Here is a 19,372-nt window from a genome sequence, read left to right on the forward strand (position 1 = left end):
CAAGGCAGATTGCAACAACATTTAAGATGAACCCATGAAACAGGATATCTGTATTGTATACAGTATATTTAGTTAGTTTTTTTAGTGTAGAAAAATGAGCACAAAATACTACCAGCTATAATAATTTTTAAGCTGTTTTAGTGATATTCGTTATTTCATGATATTTATATCTACATGTGGGAAGCTTTCAAATAAATTTAAAAGCTGTCCAATAAGTTAAAAAGAAAAACAAAAAACTTTTGTCCTCCACCTTTAAAGGCACTGCCTATCTAATTGAAACAGCTTTAGTTACAGGTGGACCAATAATTAAAAAAAAAAACCGGCAATGTGGCTCATGCAGCAGCTCATTGCTTTGTTTTGAGTGAACGGAGATGACGGCTGCGCTGGGAAGGGGAAACTTAAATTATCCTAATTGGCTTCCTTGCTTACAGTGGACTAGATAGGCTCACTCCCACTCCCGTTTATTAAACCTCCTTGGGTTTTATGACGTGTACTACTGGCTGAGTATTAAACTACAAAACAGAGCATTCTGGGGCAAGAATACAGGAAGTGATATCACTCAGCAAAGTATGTTGGGTATACACGTGGGTTCTGCCCGCCCGGAAGAATATAGGAGAGGTGTTTTGTCTTTAAACGTTTTCATCATGGTTTAAAGTGTCCCTGAAAAGCAAATCATGAAATAGTGAAATGCGTTGGTTAATGCGGTTATAGGTCTGTATGTCTGCATCAAGACCAGGAACTATCAGTGTTGTTATGCAGTAAGTAAGTGCCTGCACGAGGGACTGACTTTTGTTTAAATTGTTGACAAGGAAAGCCTTGTTTTAAATGGGTCCTAGTTAAAGAATAAAGGGATAAACTGTCAAACTGAGGTATTCGTTTTTGCAATGGGTTTTGGGAAATGAGTTTCTCAGGTAGTTTATTTTGGGCATCATTTTCTGCTCTTAGGTTGCTGCCCAGGGTTAGGCTGACGTTTGCTGTGCCTTTCTGTGCAGTTAGGTAATGATTGAATCCAGGTGAATCGCACTATAGCTTTTTAGTTTGAATTTTGCTGAACTAACTTTTGCAAATCCTTATAGCATCTGCGCTTCTTACTTATAGCAAAATGTAAAAGCTTTATGAGACTGAAAGAGGAGTGTTTTATTCGAGAAGCAGTATGGTGAAAGGAAAACCATCTCCAGTTAAAAAAATGTACAGTGCTTCTGAGGATTCTCCAGGATTTACATGTTGGAGATGAAAGGTTCTTGTTATATCCTGCCTTCCTGTCCAGCTCAGTAATTTGTTTCTGTGGTGGTGGCGGCATAAATTATGCCCAGTCAGTCTCAAGTGCAGATCTACTTGTGGTTCCCTATCTTTAGAGGTGGACCCACCCCCTCTCAGCTTTATAGTGTCCTTATTTTGAACTTAATCCATTGTATGGAAGGAATCTATGAGGGAAATTCATTGTCTATTTCTTCCTGAGTGTACTCCCCTCATATCACACTTTTCAAGCTGTCCTCCGCAGTCTTCTCATAAACCTCTTTCCCTTCCGCACTGTCATTTTCATGTTTTCGAAACATGCCCCACCAAAATGGCATCCTTATTCCTTCTCTTTAGCTTTCTTTCTTCTTTTCTCCATTTTCCTCTTCTATGGCTGCCTCTTTCCTCCTCACAGACCGGCTGTTGCCCCACAAATTCCAGTTGGGCTGAAGAGTCCTGGTAGGGGATAAAAATACCACTTGCTCCTGGGACAGACATGTTAGCTGCAAAAGTCTTCCCTGGGTGAGTGGGAAAGCATATTATCAAAATTCTGTACAAGGCCCCCCCCCCTTTAAAAAATTATAACAAAATGTATACGGTGCTATACAATATCTTATATATATTTAAGTGCAGAGAATTGGTACTGAGCCACTTAAACTGTCTGCTATAAAATGGAGACTTTTGCCTCCCAAATTTTTAGATAGTATGCTAATCTTAAAGTTTATCAACCTCCAAGAGGTACTCAGGTCTTTGCAAGGATGATTATTAGAAGTCCCATATTTTCATTGTCAGACTTGAAGAATACAGAACATCTATTTTTTATATTATTGGGCCAAGATTATGGAATGCCCTGCCTTCTGAAATATGGATAATACAAACTTCGGGATGTTTCAAAAGAGAACTGAAAACATTCCTTCTTAAACAGTAGTACGGAATAAACTGATAGATTAAATTCAAACTGACAGCCATCTTTGCTTAAGACCTAGTATAACTCTTAGAATTTTTATCATTGAGCAGCAGTGGGTGGTTAATGCATGGCGGCAAAGGGATTGCTAAGTAAGGGTTAGGAAAATGAGTAGTTTCATATTTGCTAGCATTAAGAAAAAGGTGATGCTTTAGCAGCCAGATTGAGAATTTAGACAGGTATTAATTCAAATCGGTAATATTGGGGGAACTAGAAGATATATAGTAAAGGATCTAGATATCATCCACCTAACAAAAAGGGTGTAGTTGTTGGATTGAATCAATGTGAGTGTCGGTACAAGGAAGACATTAAAAAGGGTGGGGGCAAGTATAGAACTTTGGAGAATGCCAGACAGAAGGGGAAAAGAGGGTGAGTAGGACTGTCAGTACGATAATTGATATGATCTGTTAGTGAGGTAACTGTGGCACCAGTTAAGGACTGTTCCAGTCACTCCAGCTGACTGCAATCTTTAAAGAACAAGGGAGTGATCTACAAAATTAAATGCTGGTGATGGATTAAGCAGTACTATGGTTACTGACAGTGTTGATCAAGGGCCCTGTGGATGGTGTCATGAAAGGCAAGCAAAAGGGTCTTGGTGCTGTGGTTTTGTCTGAAACCTGCTTGGAGGGGGTGAAGAGGAGAGGGGGGTGCTTCGCCTGACCCAGCATAGCACATTATATAAATGCAGTGTATGAGAAACCATCTACCACAGTGCTTTTCAGTCTTTTTGTGACCGTGATCCTATGTGGCAAAATAAAATTGTGCCCCCCCCCCCCCCCCCGGAGGTGCAGAATAATGATGCACCTATGGAGAACCCACTGAGATAATGACCCTAAATGTGGGGTTTGTGACCACCATTGGGGTCCCATCCCACAGTTTGGGAAGCTCTGATCTGCCATGTATCTGATAGACAAAATATAAATACACGAGTGGTCTGAGATGAAAGATCGATTGGCTGAACATGGGTGAATTCAGCACCATCCTATGCTCAGTTTGTAGAGTTTCTTCAAGGACAAGCAGGCCATATTCTCACATGTGGGTGAAATCATTGATGTTGCTAAGAGCACGCACAACGTCCACACTGTGCATGTGCAAGTGCCTTCTTGCCTGCCGCAAGAGTGCAGAACCCTCAGTCTCTCTTATCTGCTTTGAGGAGAAAATGCATTTCTTCCACGCTCCTCGCAGTGTCTGGTGTGAGAGGTCCTTTTTGAGCATTTTGTGCCTTCCCTTTTGGGGTTTTTTTGCCCTGATTTTTCTTCTGGTTTCTTTAAGAAATGTTTCCTCTCTCTTCCTTTATAGTTTTTTTTTTAGTTTGGTTTTCCCCACTTTTAAACTTTCTTTATTTTTGATGTGCTCGGTAGGCCCTTTTAGGTCTGAGCTCCGGTCAAGCTCTTATTTTTCTGTTGCTTGCCCCCTTTTTTCTGTCACCATTGAGCTGTGTGATTTGGCCATGGCTGCTTTCCCTTCTATGTCATGGAAGGTTCTCAGTGGCTTTAAGCACTGTAGCTGGTGCAATAGGACCATCTCTGGCAAAGATTCTCATTCTTGATGTCTTCACAGTTTGGGTCCTGAACATACCCCTTCCAACTGTTTTCTTTGCCTTCTTATGAAGAAAAGAACCCAGCTGGCCAGAGAGGCTCAAAGAGAAACGTTTTGGAGCCCGGTCAGAAACCTCGACATCAGTCCATATGGCTGGGAAGCCACCGGGATTGGACATGCATCAAGTGGATCTCTACCTGCCTCGACGCCTACTGCTGTGCAGGGCCCCTGCGACCGTTAAGCTTCGGACCCGACTACAAAGAGACATGGGGATTTGTCGTCAGCACTGAGGAGCATCAATGATTGCATCTGGTGAAGGCCAAAAAGCATTGGCATCGATCCCCCTCAACACATGGTACCGGAAATCCACAATATCGAGGGATTCGGTCCTTCAGAAGCATTGGCACAGAGAGGATCACGCCCCCTCCATATGAGAGGTGCCAGTGAGTGGGATCCCCTCAAAGTCTGCGACAGTCCCGTGGGGGTGTACCCAAGTCCGCAGGGATGCTATGTGGATGGACCTGGTCTTGTGGGGTCCCCACGGAAATGTACGGCTATCTGAGTTTTGCCTCTCTTCCCCCGAGCCGCAGGACGCCCTCCCGGCACATACCTTAAGCCACCCTGGTGGTCTAGTGGATTCTTTGAGGCAGGAAAGATCCCCAGTCTTTCCTGCCCCGAAGAAGCCACTAGACCACCAGGGTGGCTTGAGGTATGTGCCAGGAGGGCACCCAAGGCCGGAGGAGAGGTCTGGAGTCTTATGTGGAAGGGAAGGAACTGTAAAGAAGCAAAGTTTCCCCTTCGCACAGCCATCATCCCTGTGCACTCAAAACAAAGCACGTAAACCTATGAGATGCTACATCCATGTTGTTCTTTATTGTTGTTGGAATTTTTATTTAACTATAAAAAAAGCAAGATTTCCCCTTCCTTGCGTAGCCGTCATCCCTGTGCACGCCCCCGTCCTCCCTTTCGAGTTGCAGGATGCCCCCCCGCCCTGCCTCCCTCGAAGTGCAAGCAGGACCTGTCCTCCGGCAGCCCCTCGCCTTCCTGCGTGCCGGCTCTAATTTAAAAATTACCTTGGGGTCCGACGTCAACATTGAAGGCAAGCGGCGCTTCACACTGCCTTCCCATCTTTCTGAGCTCTGTCTCTGGTCCCGCCCTTCTGGAAACAGGAAATGAGGGCAGGACCAGAGGCAGAGCTCAGACAGATGGGAAGGCAGTCTGTAGCGCCACTCGCCTTCAATGCTGACGCCGGACCCCGAGGTAACAATTTTTAAATTAGAGCTGGCACGCAGGAAGGCGAGGGTCTGCCGGAGGACAGGTCCTGCTTGCACTTCGAGGGAGGAAGGCGCGTGGGCGTTGAACTCGGAGGTGAAGGGAGGGGGGCGTCCTGCAGCTGGAAGGGGAGGGGGCTTCCAACTCGAGGGGGAGGGGGCCGTGGAACTCGAAGGGCAGGGGAGGGGGGTCCTGCAACTCGAAGGGGAGGGGGGCCCAGAACTTGGAGGTGACGGAGGGAGGGGGGCTGGAACTTGGACGACAGACAGGGAGAGAGGGAGGTAGGGAGGGGGGCGTGGAACCTTGCCCGTTTCATTCCTCTATGAAACGGGCCTCTTTTACTAGTTATTAAATGTTTCAGACATATCCATCTACTTGCTCCCATGATATAACTGAATTCTATTGTTCTGTCTCACTGTATTTTCAAACGTAAGCTACATTGAATTTGAGTTTGCTTGGGATAATGTGTGATATAAAGGTTAAAAAAAAGTCCCTAATTTCTAATCTTTTTGCTATTGTTTTCAATAGCGTTTGCTATTGTTTTGGGTGAACCAGTGTGGCGGCAATCTCCGGGCTAGATAGGCTCACCCTGTGTCCTGTTTTATCTATCCTCCTTGGTAAAAAGGGTGGAGGGAATGTGGGTGGGTTCAGGGAAGAGGGGAAAAAAGATTAAGGGGGACGTACATGGAAGAACGGGGAAGGGAAAAGGGGAAATAGAGCACATGGGATAGAAGGGGATGAAGAGGAGAAGGGTACATGCTGCTCATGGATATGTGTATCTTAATTTTGTATTTAGCAGAGTATGGAAGAAATGTATGTTACTTTTACTGCTTATAGAATCCGGCTTTCTTAGGAGGGTGTCAAGGTGACTGGGGCATGAGGCGAGGACAGGTTAGCTTTCCCATGGGGATGGGTTAGATTCCTGTCCCCCGTGCAACTCTAGTCCACACCTTCACATCTCACTACTGCCTTTGAGCAGGATACCCGACGTGATAGTCAGTTTGGACAGACAGTTCTGCCGAATTTGTTTGGGGTCTAGAATCCAACTCCACCCTTTTAGGCCCAGTTTTGTTCTGTTCCAGGCTGTACTTTCACACAGTTGTATATAATTTTAGGTTAATTACTACCTTGTCCTCACCGTTGCAAGGTCCAATTGAACTATGGTGGTTGTTTTCGGTGAGCCTTGTAGCTAGGGATTCCAACATGTGAGAATATGGTCTGCTTGTCCTCGGAGAAAGCGAAGATACTTGTAGCAGGTATATTCTGAGGACAGCAGGCCATTCACTCTCAAATACCCTCCCACCTCCCCTTGGAGTTGTCTCCTTTTTGGTATTCTATAGAATTGTATTGATGGTCTTGTGCTCATGCGGTGGGCGGGAAGGCACTCACGCATGTGTGGTGGGGGTGCTGTGCATGCTCTTAAAGCTGTATTAGCTTGTTCTCCACACCGGGCAATGTGGATGACGTTACCCACATATGAGAATAAATGATCTGCTGTCCTCGACGGGTAAGTATCTTTGTTTTTCTTCAAAAGTTAGTTACTGGCTATAAAGAAACATTGAAGCTGGAAATTCTGCAAATAAAAGTACTAATTATTATTATTGGATACTTGATATACTACCCTTCTGCCAGGACAAGCAGATCAGTTTACAAACTAAAAAGTAATGGGATATTGAAAAGAAACTGTCTTTACCACTTTAGTAATGCACGTTTTCAAACATTATGAAGTGGTTGAATTTGTAAGATCAGTTTAGGCTCTTCTCCCTGAATCACTCAGGCTTATGGAGTAGACAGAATCTGGTAGAGATACTTAACTCTCCTCTGACATGATGTTATTTCCTATTGGCTGGATCTCAGGTCTCCATCTCTTCCATTCTTCTTAGGGGATAAGAGGACTTTTGGAGAATGGCTGTTTCGGGAAATCTAGCTACTTTCCGCCTTCCACCTTTGCCAACCATTGGAGATATTATTAAACTGTTTAATCTCCGTGCAGAAAGGCAGCTCTCCCAGAATTTTCTTCTGGATTTGAGACTCACAGGTTAGTGATTTCACATCTCTATTTAATATATAGTGTTGCTGTGCGTATTGATGTCTCTCTGTTTATTTAATTTTAATCTGTATGCATGTTTGTGTGTGTAATATTTGTGTAATACATATACACAAGAACTTCGTAAGTGAGAGCATTGATAGTGTTTCAGAATATCATATATAGAGCAGATTTTATTCTAGTTACTCATGACTGAGGGAGGAAACTATAAGCTAACCTCCTGTCCCCCCCCCCCCCCCCCCCCAGTCCTGATGAGAATATATGGTAGGAAGTACAGGGCTCATGTTCCACTCCACTCATTATTTTATGGACCTCTATCATATCTCCCCTCAGCCGTCCTTTCTCCAAGCAGAAGAGCCCTAGCTGCCTTTCCTCATAGGGAAGTCAAAGTCATCCCATCCCCTTTATAATTTTCGTCGCCCTTCTCTGCACCTTTTCTAATTCCACTATATCTTTTTTAAAATGCAGCGACCAGAATTGTACACAGTATTCGCGGTGTGGTTGCACCATGGAGCAATACATAGTCATTATAACGTCCTCATTTTTGTTTTCCATTCCTTTCCTAATAATACCTAACATTCTATTTGCTTTTCTTAGCCACCTCAGCACACTGAGCAGAAGGTTTCAACGTATCATCAACGATGACACCTAGATCCCTTTCTTGTTCAGTGACTCCTAACATGGAACCTTGCATGGCGTAGCTATAATTCAGGTTCCTCTTTCCCACATGCATCACTTTGCACTTGCTCACATTAAATGTCATCTGCCATTTAGATGCCCAGTCTCGTAAGGTCCTCGTGTAATTTTTCACAAGCCCCTCGTGATTTAACGACTTTGACACAAATAACTTTGTGTCATCAGCAAATTTAATTACCTCATTAGTTACTGCCATCTCTAGGTCATTTATAAATATGTTAAAAAGCAGCGGTACCAGCACAGACCCCTGGAGAACCCCACTAACTACCTTTTTCCATTGAGAATACTGACCATTTAACCCTACTCTCTGTTTTCTATCTTTGAACCAGTTTTAATCCACAATAGGACACTACCTCCTATCCCATGACTCTCCGCACCAGATCATGCACTCCACTAAGGACTAGGTCTGGGTCACGTGATGGCAGCGCCGTGAGCGGATGCCTGGAAGCTCAACTCTGCTCCCTCGATAGAATATTCTCCCTCTAATGCAACCCCCCCGGAGGAATTTGAGATGGTCAGCATGAGGAAACTGTAGTAGCAGTGATGGAGAATTGGTTTGTGTGGTTTTGAAGCGCTGGAAGTGGTGTTATGCCAGCAAGGTCGACGCGTGTGGGAAAAGAACAGGCTGTGAGTGGTGTGCGCAGCACGACTCCCCTGTCGACCATGTTCCTGAAGACACTATCAGCATTTCAGTGTGCCACATGTCTAGCTTATTGGATGAAAAACTGGTTAAGCTGCATGCTGCACTCGATGAATTGAAAGATTCGGTATCAGGGCATGCGGTGCGCATACAGCAGGCGGAGGATCGCATCTCCGCCCAAGAGGATCGGGTCCAAACGCTGGAAGAATGTGTGTGAGAGTAATGGAGGAGCGGCAGAAACAACTAGAAGAGAAAGTTGAAGATCAGGAAAATCAAGGGAGACGCAACAACATCCGAATCATTGGTTTGTCAGAATCCCTTAAAGAGGCGGACTTAAAAGAAATAGCATAGAGATGGTTACCCGAGGCAGTTGGCTTGCCATAGGAAAGTGGGGCCTGTGCACATGGAAAGAGCACACCGAGTTGGAAGTGGAAGGGAAGACGGAGCCAGGCCGTGACCTGTTATCGCCCGATATCTGAATTACTCTGTAAAAGCCCCAATCCTGGAAATGTTTAAACGAGTGCGTTTGCTGGATTACAAGGGCTCCAAGGTGCTGCTATTTCAAGATTATTCCCTTAAGGTTTCTGAACAATGGAGAGTCCTTGTGCCTTTCTGCACACAACTGTTTAACAGAGGAATTAAATTTGCATTCCAGTACCCGGCTAAGGTGTTGCTGATTCACGATAACCACACCATGGTCCTTGTGTCTGCTGGGGAACTCCGTGCCTTCATTGAGAAGCTGCCACCCCCCTGATTCAGCGATGGAGTAGCAGAACTGTTTGTAAGGAGGGGTGGTGGCGTCCACTGGTGTTTTACATGGGGGATGCTGGAGAAAGGAACCATGTAGCACGGACTAGTTACCTGCTGTGAACGCATATGATGGTATGAGGTGCGGGAGACATGCCTGCATAAGGGAACAGAGAAATGTCCTCTTCTCTCAGAACTTCTCAGAAAGTTGGCTTTGTCTCAGTAAGCCATGCTTTTGAATATGCTCTATAATTTTGTTATTTATAATAATCTCTACAATTTTGCCCAGCCCCAACGTCAGGCTCACCGGTCTGTAACTTCCAGGATCACCCCTGGAACCTTTTTTTGAAAATTGGCATTGCATTGGCCACCTTCCAACCTTCAAAAGGAAGGGGTGGGGATGGTACCTGTAGAGGGGGCCAGGGTTCACAAAAGTACAAGGGATTTTTTTGGTTAGTATTAGGGCGATGGGGCATCTCTGAGGGTGGGTCTTTTGGGGGTTTAGGGCATGGGGGTGCCTTTCTAGGGTCAGGGGTGTGGATTGGAGGTCCATTGGACTAGTAGGGATTTTTGGTGGGGGCTGGGGCTGGGATGGACGTAACCCAGAGAGGACGCAACAGGCTTTTTTTTTTTTTAATGCCTGGTATTTTGTTTATCAATCTGAGAGACCTGCCTATATTTTCTATGTGTCTAAATCCAAAGGCATGCCACCTTGTGCTGAATGGATTTCAGGATGCACATCATAGGATTAGTTAGTGTTTTCTACGGCTTATTGAGGGGTGGGGTGAGAGGAGGGTGGATAGACTATAAAGCCAGTGTTGTGAAGCTATTGAAAGGTGGTCTGGGGTCATAAGAGTCAAGATCCCATAGCCATCATTTTCTTTTTATTGTAGCTTGTAAGGATTGGCTTTGTTCTTGTAGAGTAACCAGGGGGAGGGTTTTTTTTTGTAATTTGGGTTGAATGTCTATGATTGCTTAAGTTTGGAAAATGAGACATTGTACTATGTAATGTTTATTTCATACCTTTCAATAAAGAGTATTTAACATAAAAAAAATAGTCCTTCTTGTCAGTGTATGACAGGAAAGCGGACTTTTTTGCTCTTTAGCAACAAATGGTTGTATAGTACTGCTGCAGTGTGTGCTATTTTTTTTGAGGGCATAACATTTTAATGCAGCAGTTATTTGCAAAGCAGTTATTTGACTGCATCGAGGAGCAAAAGTTGTCCGGCTTGTGTCAGAAGATGTGTACTGAGCCATCGGCTGTAATGCTAGCCTTGTGTATCGGCCTCTGTCAGAAGGTCCTTGGACCTGTCCTGCAGGCAGTATTCAGCTTCCTTTCAAATACCTGAAGCTCCCCCACTGGGTAGTTCAGTTGTCTCCACCTTCACTGTGACTCATAGAAACCTGGTGGCACTGATAATAATCTTCTTCCTATCTTCTTTTCTCCATCTATACTTCTTCCCTTGGTACTCGGATCTCATCCCATGGTTTTCAGTTTCATCTTTATGCTGATGACTCCCAGATCTACCTCTCCACACCAGAAATCTCAGCAGGAATCCAGGCCAAAGTATCAGCCTGCCTGTTTGACATTGCCGCCTGGATGTCTCAGCGCCATCTGAAACTAAACATGACCAAGACGGAGCTTCTTATCTTTCCCCCTAAACCAACCTTCTTCTCTTACCCCATTCTCTATTTCTGTGGCTAACAGTCTCATCCTCCCTGTCTCAGCTTGTAACCTTGGGGTCATCTTCAACTCCTCTCTCTCCTCTGCACATATTCTGCAGACTGCTAAAACCTGTCATTTCTTTCTCTATAATATCACCAAAATTCGCCCTTTCCTTCTAAGCACACTACCAGAACCCTTACCAATACTCTTATCACCTCTCGCTTAGACTATTGCAACTTGCTTCTCACAGGTCTCCCATTTAGCCATCTCTCTCCTCTTCAATCTGTTCAAAATTCTGCTGCACAACTAATATTCTGCCATATTAGCCCTCTCCTCAAGTCACTTCACTGGCTCCCTATCCATTTCGGCATACAGTTCAAACTCCTCTTATTTACTTACAAGTGCATTCAATCTGCAGCTCCTCAGTACCTCTCCACTCTCATCTCTCCCTACACTCCTCCTTGGGAACTCCGTTCACTGGGTAAATCTTTCTTATCTGCACCCTTGTCCTCCACCGCTAATTCCAGACTCCATTCCTTTTATCTTGCTGGATCATATTCCTAGAATAGACTTCTAGAGCCGGTACGTCAAGCTCCATCTCTGGCCGTCTTCAAATCTAAGCTAAAAGCCCACCTTTTTGATGCTGCTTTTAACTCCTAACCCTTACTCACTTGTTCAGTACCCTTATTTTATCATCCCCACCGTAGTAATTCCCTTATCTCTTATTTGTCCTGTTTATCTGTCCTAATTAGATTGTAAGCTCTGTTGAGCAGGAACTGTCTCTTCATGTTCAAGTGTACAGTGCTGCGTATGTCTAGTAGTGCTATAGAAATAAATAGTAGTAGTAGCAATCAAATCTAATGGCCACAAGGTTGCAAAACAGTGTGACAAGTCAGTGGGGAGAGTCTGAAGAATACTGGGGGTTACACAGAAGTCTGTATCAGGAATAATGCTTTTCCTGGTCACAGGTGAAACTTTCCTTTGCCTTAAATTTCGAGTTTTTGTGGGGTTTTTTTAAATGTAGCCAATGGAGGAATGGCAAAAGTATTTACCAGACCTCAGAGGTGAGGGGGACTGCTGCCTGGCAGATAAAGCAAAGAACAGTATGAGGGAAACACATTTTATGTTATGCTGTAGTTGAGATATTCTCATGTTTACTGTTGAAATTATCCCAGGAGCTCCAGGATTAAAATAGGCCAAACATTGTAGCAGTATTTACACTAAAATAAAACTGATAAATATGCCCCGGAGCTGGTAAACAGCCAATCAGATATTTACAATTTGATTTTTATTTTCTTGTTTTTTGTTCTACAGACAAGATAGTGCGAAAAGCTGGCAAGTTAAGAGATGCATATGTCTTAGAAGTAGGTCCTGGGCCTGGCGGAATCACAAGGTCTATCCTCAATGCTGACATTACCAAACTCCTAGTAGTTGAAAAGGACACTCGTTTTATTCCTGGGCTGAAGGTATTTCTAACTAAGCTCATATCATCATTTCTACACTGTAAATCTGCAATAGGGGTGCGCCGTCTCATAAGAGAGAGACTGAGTCGGTCCAACTTTTTTCCCATTGCATCTGTGAGGTTGTAGTTCCTGCTGTTAGAGAAAACTAGAACTACTAGCCAAGAAGTGTATTGGAGGACCAGCTCAGTTTCTCTTATGACCTGGAGCTTTCTGATAAACCCAGCCATCTTTCAAATGTAGGAAATTTTGTAAAACTTGTGAAAGATGCTTTCTGCGTTCTTCAACTTCACACCTGCCCAGCCAAGGAAAGAATAAACTTGGTGGCATTCAGGCCTTTTCAGTTGGATTTCTGAAATAGGTCATACTATGATTATCAATATATATAAAAGGCGAGTGTCGTACTTACTCGCAAATGTGCAGTAGAGACCTTCTCTGCCCCGCCCCTGCGTCAATACGTAATGACGGGGGGCGGAACAGAGAGGGTTTGTACTGCACATTTCTGAGGGAGGGACACCGCTGTCTAACGCTCCCCCCACCCGAGTCGCCGCCGCCACCCACCTTCTACCCGGTCAGGCCCTTGCTCCACTATTGAAACAGCGAGGGTCCGGGAACGCAGCACTGAGCTCTGCTGAGCTGCCGACATCGCCCTTCCTTCTTCTTCTCTGCCTCTGTCCCGCCCTCGACGACGTTACGTCACATGAGGGCGGGACAGGCAGAGAAGAAGAAGGAAGGCCGACGTCGGCAGCTCAGCAGAGCTCAGTGCTGCGTTCCCAGACCCTCGCTGTTTCAATAGCGGAGCGAGGGCTCGACCGGGTAGAAGGTGGGTGGTGACGGCTCGGGGGGGGGGGGGCGAATTCGGAGGGGGAGGGGCAGCGGCGAACTCGGCGGCGGGGGCGGGCCTTTCAACCCCCTCTTCCTATAATAGCCCGTTTTTACAGGCTCAAAGGCTAGTTATATTATAAATAGCCAGTTGAAATGTTTATATGCTTGACCTTCGCTCATAAGTTGTGTTCCTCTTAAAATATGTCCCCAAAGCTGCTATAAAGAGGACACGTTATTGTTATACATTTGTTGTTTGCCCAATTGATTTGCATTTGAAAATTGTATTAAAACATATGGAATTATCCTGCAGATTATTTTCACAGTCTAAGGCTTCCTTAATTGAAAGCCTTTTCTGTAGGTTACAATACTGCATAATGCTTTTTCTCCTTCTAGGAGGCTGGATTGAGGTTTTTAGCTATGCCTTTTCTTCTTTTAACATCCCCTTAGTTCATCAGGCTGCTTGCTGACCTAAAATTATTTTGTTTGTTGGTGGGTTTAGGCTTAGAATGATATAAAATTAAAACTAAACTAAATAGAGAAAAATACAAGTTTTGGTGTGCAAGTCTGTGCTATGCATATGGCTTTCTAAATATAACATTCTTTGTTCTTGAAGCTGTTTTATTGCTGTTTGCTGTGCTGTCGGCAAGGGGCACTGTAGTTATGCAACTTCCCATGTTTAATACTACAGATACATCTCAAATTCAAGATGAAAAGGGAAACAGAAGAGGAAGTTATCAACTTGGGCTACCATTAAGATGGGCTATTTTATCACTAACTTGTGCTATTTTAGGACAGGTCCCAAGTTATGCAATGAGACCAAGTTACTGATAACCTGTGTTAACAGTAAAATAACACATCTTAACAGTAACCCATATTGAATACAGGTCACGTGATGCTGTGAGCAGGGAAAGACGTGGAACTTTCTGCTGCTGGGAACCCTGCCCGAAAACTGAACTTTTAAAGGTGTCTCTGACCCCAAAATAGATAATCTAGGACGCGTTCGCTCCCCCAGTGTATGGACAAATACCTAACAAGATCGGCGATGGCGCAAACCGGGAAAAACATGAAGAAAAAAGAAGAGAAACCGAGACTTGGCGAATCCAAGATGGCGGCTGCCTCGCCGGCGAACTCACCCTCCCGCCCGGCCTCTGACTTCACGCTGCCAGAGCTTACGGAAGCAGTGGTGGGCGCGCTGGCCCCTCAATTTGACCAACTTTCTGCCCAGATAACGGGCCTGTCGGCGCTCACGACGGAACTCTCACGTCGTGCGGGAGAGCTGGAGGCCCGGGTTGCGGAGGTAGAAGATGGCCAGCAAAATAACTCGGGGGAGATAGAAAGATTACAACGCCTAGTCCAGGAGAATACGCAGCGCGTAGAAGATTTGGAAAACCGCTCGCGCCGTGATGATCTCAGATTTGTGGGGTTCGCAGAATCCTTGGCAGATAAAGATTTAAAACGAACATTGGAGACATGGCTGCAAGCGCACTTCCCGGAGGCGGGTGAAGGCCGAGCGATCCGAATTGAACGTGCACATCGCGTAGGACCCAGGCCAACAAGAGAATCGAGGCCTAGAGTGGTGATAGCAAAATTCCACTGTTATGCTCAAAAAGCGGCAATATTGCGATACTATAAAAGCTGCAGGGAAACTACAAGGTATGATGGGACTTTAATTCGCATCTTTCAGGATTACTCCGCGGCTTTGGCAGCACAACGACGAGCTTTTTCTACAGTTTGCACTTGCCTCGTGGAAAAAAAGCTCAAGTTTACTCTGCAATATCCAGCAACGCTGAAGATCCTGGAGAACGGAACCTGGACGGCTTACACTAACCCAGAAGCTGCAGTGGATTGGTTGAATCATCATCAGACCTGATCCTGGGGGGATCGCTAATCTAATCAGTAGATGGTTTTAACCATGCTGGTATGTTGACAGTGTTCTTGGTTGGCGGTTGCCGGTTGGATTTCTAATTTGATTGAGTTCCAGAAAGTTCCTGTTGGATTGCTAATGCCGACAATTGACTGTGGAATAAGAGTGAGACCGAGTTGATTGGTGAACAAGATAGCAGACCGGAGACACATGGCAGAACGGTTCAAGAATGGGCTGGACGGGGAAGATATCCAAACACCCTGTACCGTGATTCTTGCAGCTCTTTGGGATATGTGAGACATTAACTATGAAACATTTCTTGATTTGAAAGAAGGGTAGGGTTCCTATAGCATCTAGACCTCTGCCTTCTACACTCACTAGAACGGAGTGAGGTTGGTAAGATAGGTTAGATGAATAGTGGGGGGAAGATGGGGGGAGGGCAGGGGGGGGGGATAAAGAGGGGTGGGGAGGGTGGGAATAGAGGTAGAGGCGAGCAGAATGATGATGGGGAAAAAAGATGGGCTGTGGGATTGGGTAAAGCTTGGTATAACTATGTGATATTTGATATAATGAGCCTTTGGTTGGGGCTGGGCAACCGGGGCGCTATGTTAGCTTTGTTACATGTTAATTTGACAACTTTTAGGGATCACCCTGACTGAACCTTTACGATTAGTGACCTGGAACGTGGCTGGGATTACTTCTTCGATTAAGAGATCAAAAATTTTAGCACATTTGAAACACCTAAAGGCTTCCATAGTCTGCCTACAAGAGACTAAACTCTCAGATGAGGAACACCGAAAGCTGCGCCAACAATGGGTGGGGGAGTGTTATTACTCCTCTTCCGGGGCTAGACGGGGAGGAGTGGCCATACTGATTAGGAGAGGGCTCCCATGCACTTCTAAATTAATAGGAAAAGACCCAAAGGGAAGATATGTCTTGCTCCATCTTAACATTATGGGACAGGAATACTACCTATGTGCTATATATGGTCCAAATGGTTATGACGCAGATTTTTTCCAGACTCTGATAAACCTAGGTCTCAAATATGACACGGCCCCTTGGATTGTAGCGGGAGACTTCAATCAGGTGCTTGATCCAGACCTCGACCGCTCGACGGTTGGGGCATGGAGTGCACTACCCCGCAGCAAAGGATTGCCTTATCTTTGTAAGCTAATGGATCTAGTGGACCCCTGGAGGTTACTATTTCCACAGAGGCGGGATTATACTCACCTCTCGAAGGCCCATAAAACCTGGTCTCGCATAGACTACCTTTTGGTTTCCACATCGCTTTTTTCCCGGGTAATTAATACAGACATGGCAACTATGGCGATCTCAGATCACACTCCAGTTTGGGCCGATATAGCACTGGGACACAATGTGGATAGATTTAAGTCCTGGAGGTTCCCATCCTACTTAGCTGGGGACAAAGACTTTGGTAAATTTCTAGTACAAAAATGGAACTTGTTTGAATCTGATAATGTGGCCCATAAAGATAATCCGACATTATTTTGGGAAACTTCTAAAGCGGTTATGAGAGGGGAAATCATTAGCTACTTAAGTGCAAGACACAAAAAGATCTCCCAAGGTATAATTTTACTAGAGCGAAAATATCAACAAGCCAAACGTGCACACACACGCTGTCGAACCCAGACCAACTATGATAATGTGATTGCGGCACAAGTGGCCCTAGACTCACTGCTCCACGAACGTGCTAAGAAGCAAGCCTTTAGTCGTAAATATCAATATTTCAAATTGGGTAACAGACCTGGGAAATTGCTAGCTAAAGTTGCAAAGGCTTGGTCAGAGAGGACATTCATCCCTACGGTGCTAGCGCCTGATGGCTCCCGTAAATCTTGCCCTAAAGATATATTGACCATATTCCGAGATTATTTTTCCCGAATGTACCAACCGGAGGCGCAGCAGGGGGGACCAAAATTAGAAGATTACTTGAGAGATGCAGGCCTTCCAGTGTTGTCCCCTGCAATCAGAGATCAGCTGAATGCTCCCCTCCAGGCCCGAGAGATTCAACAAACGATCAGGGGTTTATCTTTGGGAAAATCTCCGGGCCTGGACGGATTCTCTACGGAATATTATAAATTACTGTCGACCCAGCTGAGTGTTCCCCTGACGCTTCACCTTGATGCAGCTGTGGTAGTGGGGAGGCTGCCCAGGGAATCGAATGAAGCTCTAATTGTTCTTATCCCTAAACCGGGTAAGCCAACTGATCTGCCGGGGTCTTATCGGCCAATTTCCCTTCTTAATGTTGATGTAAAAATTCTAGCTAAAATCCTTGCTGATAGATTGGCCACACATCTCCCGGCTTTGGTGGGGGACCACCAGGTGGGGTTTGTGCGGGGGAGACATCCAGGCCTAAATGTACGTAGGGCCCTGATGGCTGTGGCGCAAGCTGAGGCCACGGGTCACCCACTATTGCTGGCGGGCCTGGACGCTACTAAAGCATTTGACCAAGTGAATTGGGACTACCTCTTCCAAACACTTAAATACATAGGGTTGTCTGGGTGGTACTTACATGCAATAGATACATTATATACTGATCCTGGGGCCCGAGTCCTAGTGAATGGAATGTGTACTCCACGTTTTTTTGGTAAGACGGGGCACAAGACAGGGTTGTCCCCTATCCCCACTCCTGTTTTTGATCTACTTGGAGCCCCTGTTGCGCAACATCATAAAAGACCCAGATGTAAGGGGAGTTCAGCTGCCGCAGCTTCATATCAAAGTATTGGCTTACGCGGACGACATTCTCCTAGTGTTGACGCACCCCCAGACATCGTTGCCAATAGCCTTAGATCACATAGCAGAGTTTGGATACTATTCGGGTTTCCAACTTAATTCACAGAAGTCTGAGGCGCTACCAATACCCCTTTCAGTGCGGGAACGCTGGGAGGGACGGTTCCCGTTGAAGTGGACCACTGACTACCTGGTTTACTTGGGGATTAGATTACCAACATCGTTAACACAACTTTACAAAACCAACTTAGCCCCCTTGTGGAAAGAGACACAACACACCTTAGAAATGTGGCAGCGCCTTCCCCTGTCTTTGTGGGGGCGCGTAGCTCTGTACAATATGGTCTTGGTCCCTAAATGGTTATATGTGGTCCAAGTACTGTCTCTATTCTTCTTACATAAAGATGAGCGGAAACTACATAGGCTACTAGCTAGATATCTATGGAAAGGGAAAAGACCCAGGGTTACATTAAAGCAGACATACCTTCCAATACATAAGGGAGGGTTGGGTGTACACAGCATTCAACGTATGTCAGTGGCGGGCTGCATGAGACACCTTACAGATTGGTTTAGGGGCACATCCTATTTTTCTTTTCCTGTTTCTGAAACTAAAATGGTGAGCAAGTATCACTTTAGTTATTGGCTGCATGCGCCAACTGGCAAAGCACCTACTGCCAAGGGATACGCCCCTATTTTTGCGCCACTGAGACGTACATGGCGATGGCTGTGCAAAACTGGAGGGTTTGAGTGCCACTCTTCCCCCTTCCTACCGATTGGAGGTAATGCGGATTTTGCAGTGGGCACGGATACTGGGACCTTCCAGGCATGGAGAGAGGGGGGGACAATATTCCTGTTCCAAGTACTAACAAAAGAGGGCAAATGTAGGTCCTTCAAAGACTTGTGTGAGAACGTTGGACTTCCAGCACGGGCTACCCTCTCCTACTTACAATTGAGTCATTACATTGCCTCCCTCCCCCGAGTTTCGTTGACCTCGCAGAGACGGAGGCAAATCACAGATTTGCTGGATCTGGAGGCGCAGCTTTCGGTTCCTCTTAAATTTTACCATTTTAAACTTAAAGAGCTTTGCCCGGAGATACCATATGACCAGATCGCTGGGGCTTGGACTGGAGATTTGGGCTGTCTTATTACTGGCGCGATGGTACAGGCTAATCTGACAATTGGATACAGGACCTTTAAAGATGTGATACTACAGGAATCCCAATATAAATTCACTATGAGAATATATATCTCACCACATAGAGCGTTTAGAGCTGCCCTACGACCTTTGGATGACTGCCCTAAGTGTGCGGGATCTGGGGCGCACTTGGGACATATGTTCTGGTTGTGCCCTCCGGTCCGTGCCTTCTGGATACAACTTTGTACATTCGTCTCGACTATCTGGGGGTTGCAATGGTGCCCCTTGCCTACTCTTTTGTTTGATAAATACAAAGTGAGGGGGAACCGAAGAAGGGGCATGTTGCCATTCCTCCGCAGGGCGACTGCTATGGGAAAGAAAACGATCTTATTGAATTGGATCTCATCGGAACCACCTTCTGTGCCACGATGGCGATCCCTTATGATTTCCCTAGGTGCCCTGGAACGTAGGGAAGTAAATGACTTAGCATCCCCAAAGGGAGATCGACTATTACAATGTTGGTTACTGTTTTGGGA

General features: G+C 45.4%; 1 protein-coding gene across 3 annotated transcripts in view; it reads left to right on the forward strand.

Annotated features, from left to right (window-relative positions):
- The first annotated feature begins 560 nt into the window (after nucleotides 1–560).
- Nucleotides 561–19,372, forward strand: part of TFB1M (transcription factor B1, mitochondrial) — a 106,822-nt gene continuing 88,010 nt past the window's right edge. For 2 of the 3 annotated variants that reach the window (XM_030195492.1, XM_030195490.1), the window contains exons 1-3: nucleotides 561–758; nucleotides 6,895–7,049; nucleotides 12,122–12,273. In XM_030195492.1, coding sequence (XP_030051352.1) covers nucleotides 6,917–7,049; nucleotides 12,122–12,273 — 285 coding nt within the window. In that variant the 5' untranslated portion in view covers nucleotides 561–758; nucleotides 6,895–6,916. Of the gene's footprint in view, nucleotides 763–6,894; nucleotides 7,050–12,121; nucleotides 12,274–19,372 lie in introns of all 3 variants that reach the window. The other variant, XM_030195491.1, reaches the window with a different exon arrangement.

This window comes from Microcaecilia unicolor, chromosome 3 (assembly GCF_901765095.1).
Source record: "Microcaecilia unicolor chromosome 3, aMicUni1.1, whole genome shotgun sequence".
In the NCBI taxonomy this organism is placed as follows: Eukaryota; Metazoa; Chordata; class Amphibia; order Gymnophiona; family Siphonopidae; genus Microcaecilia; species Microcaecilia unicolor.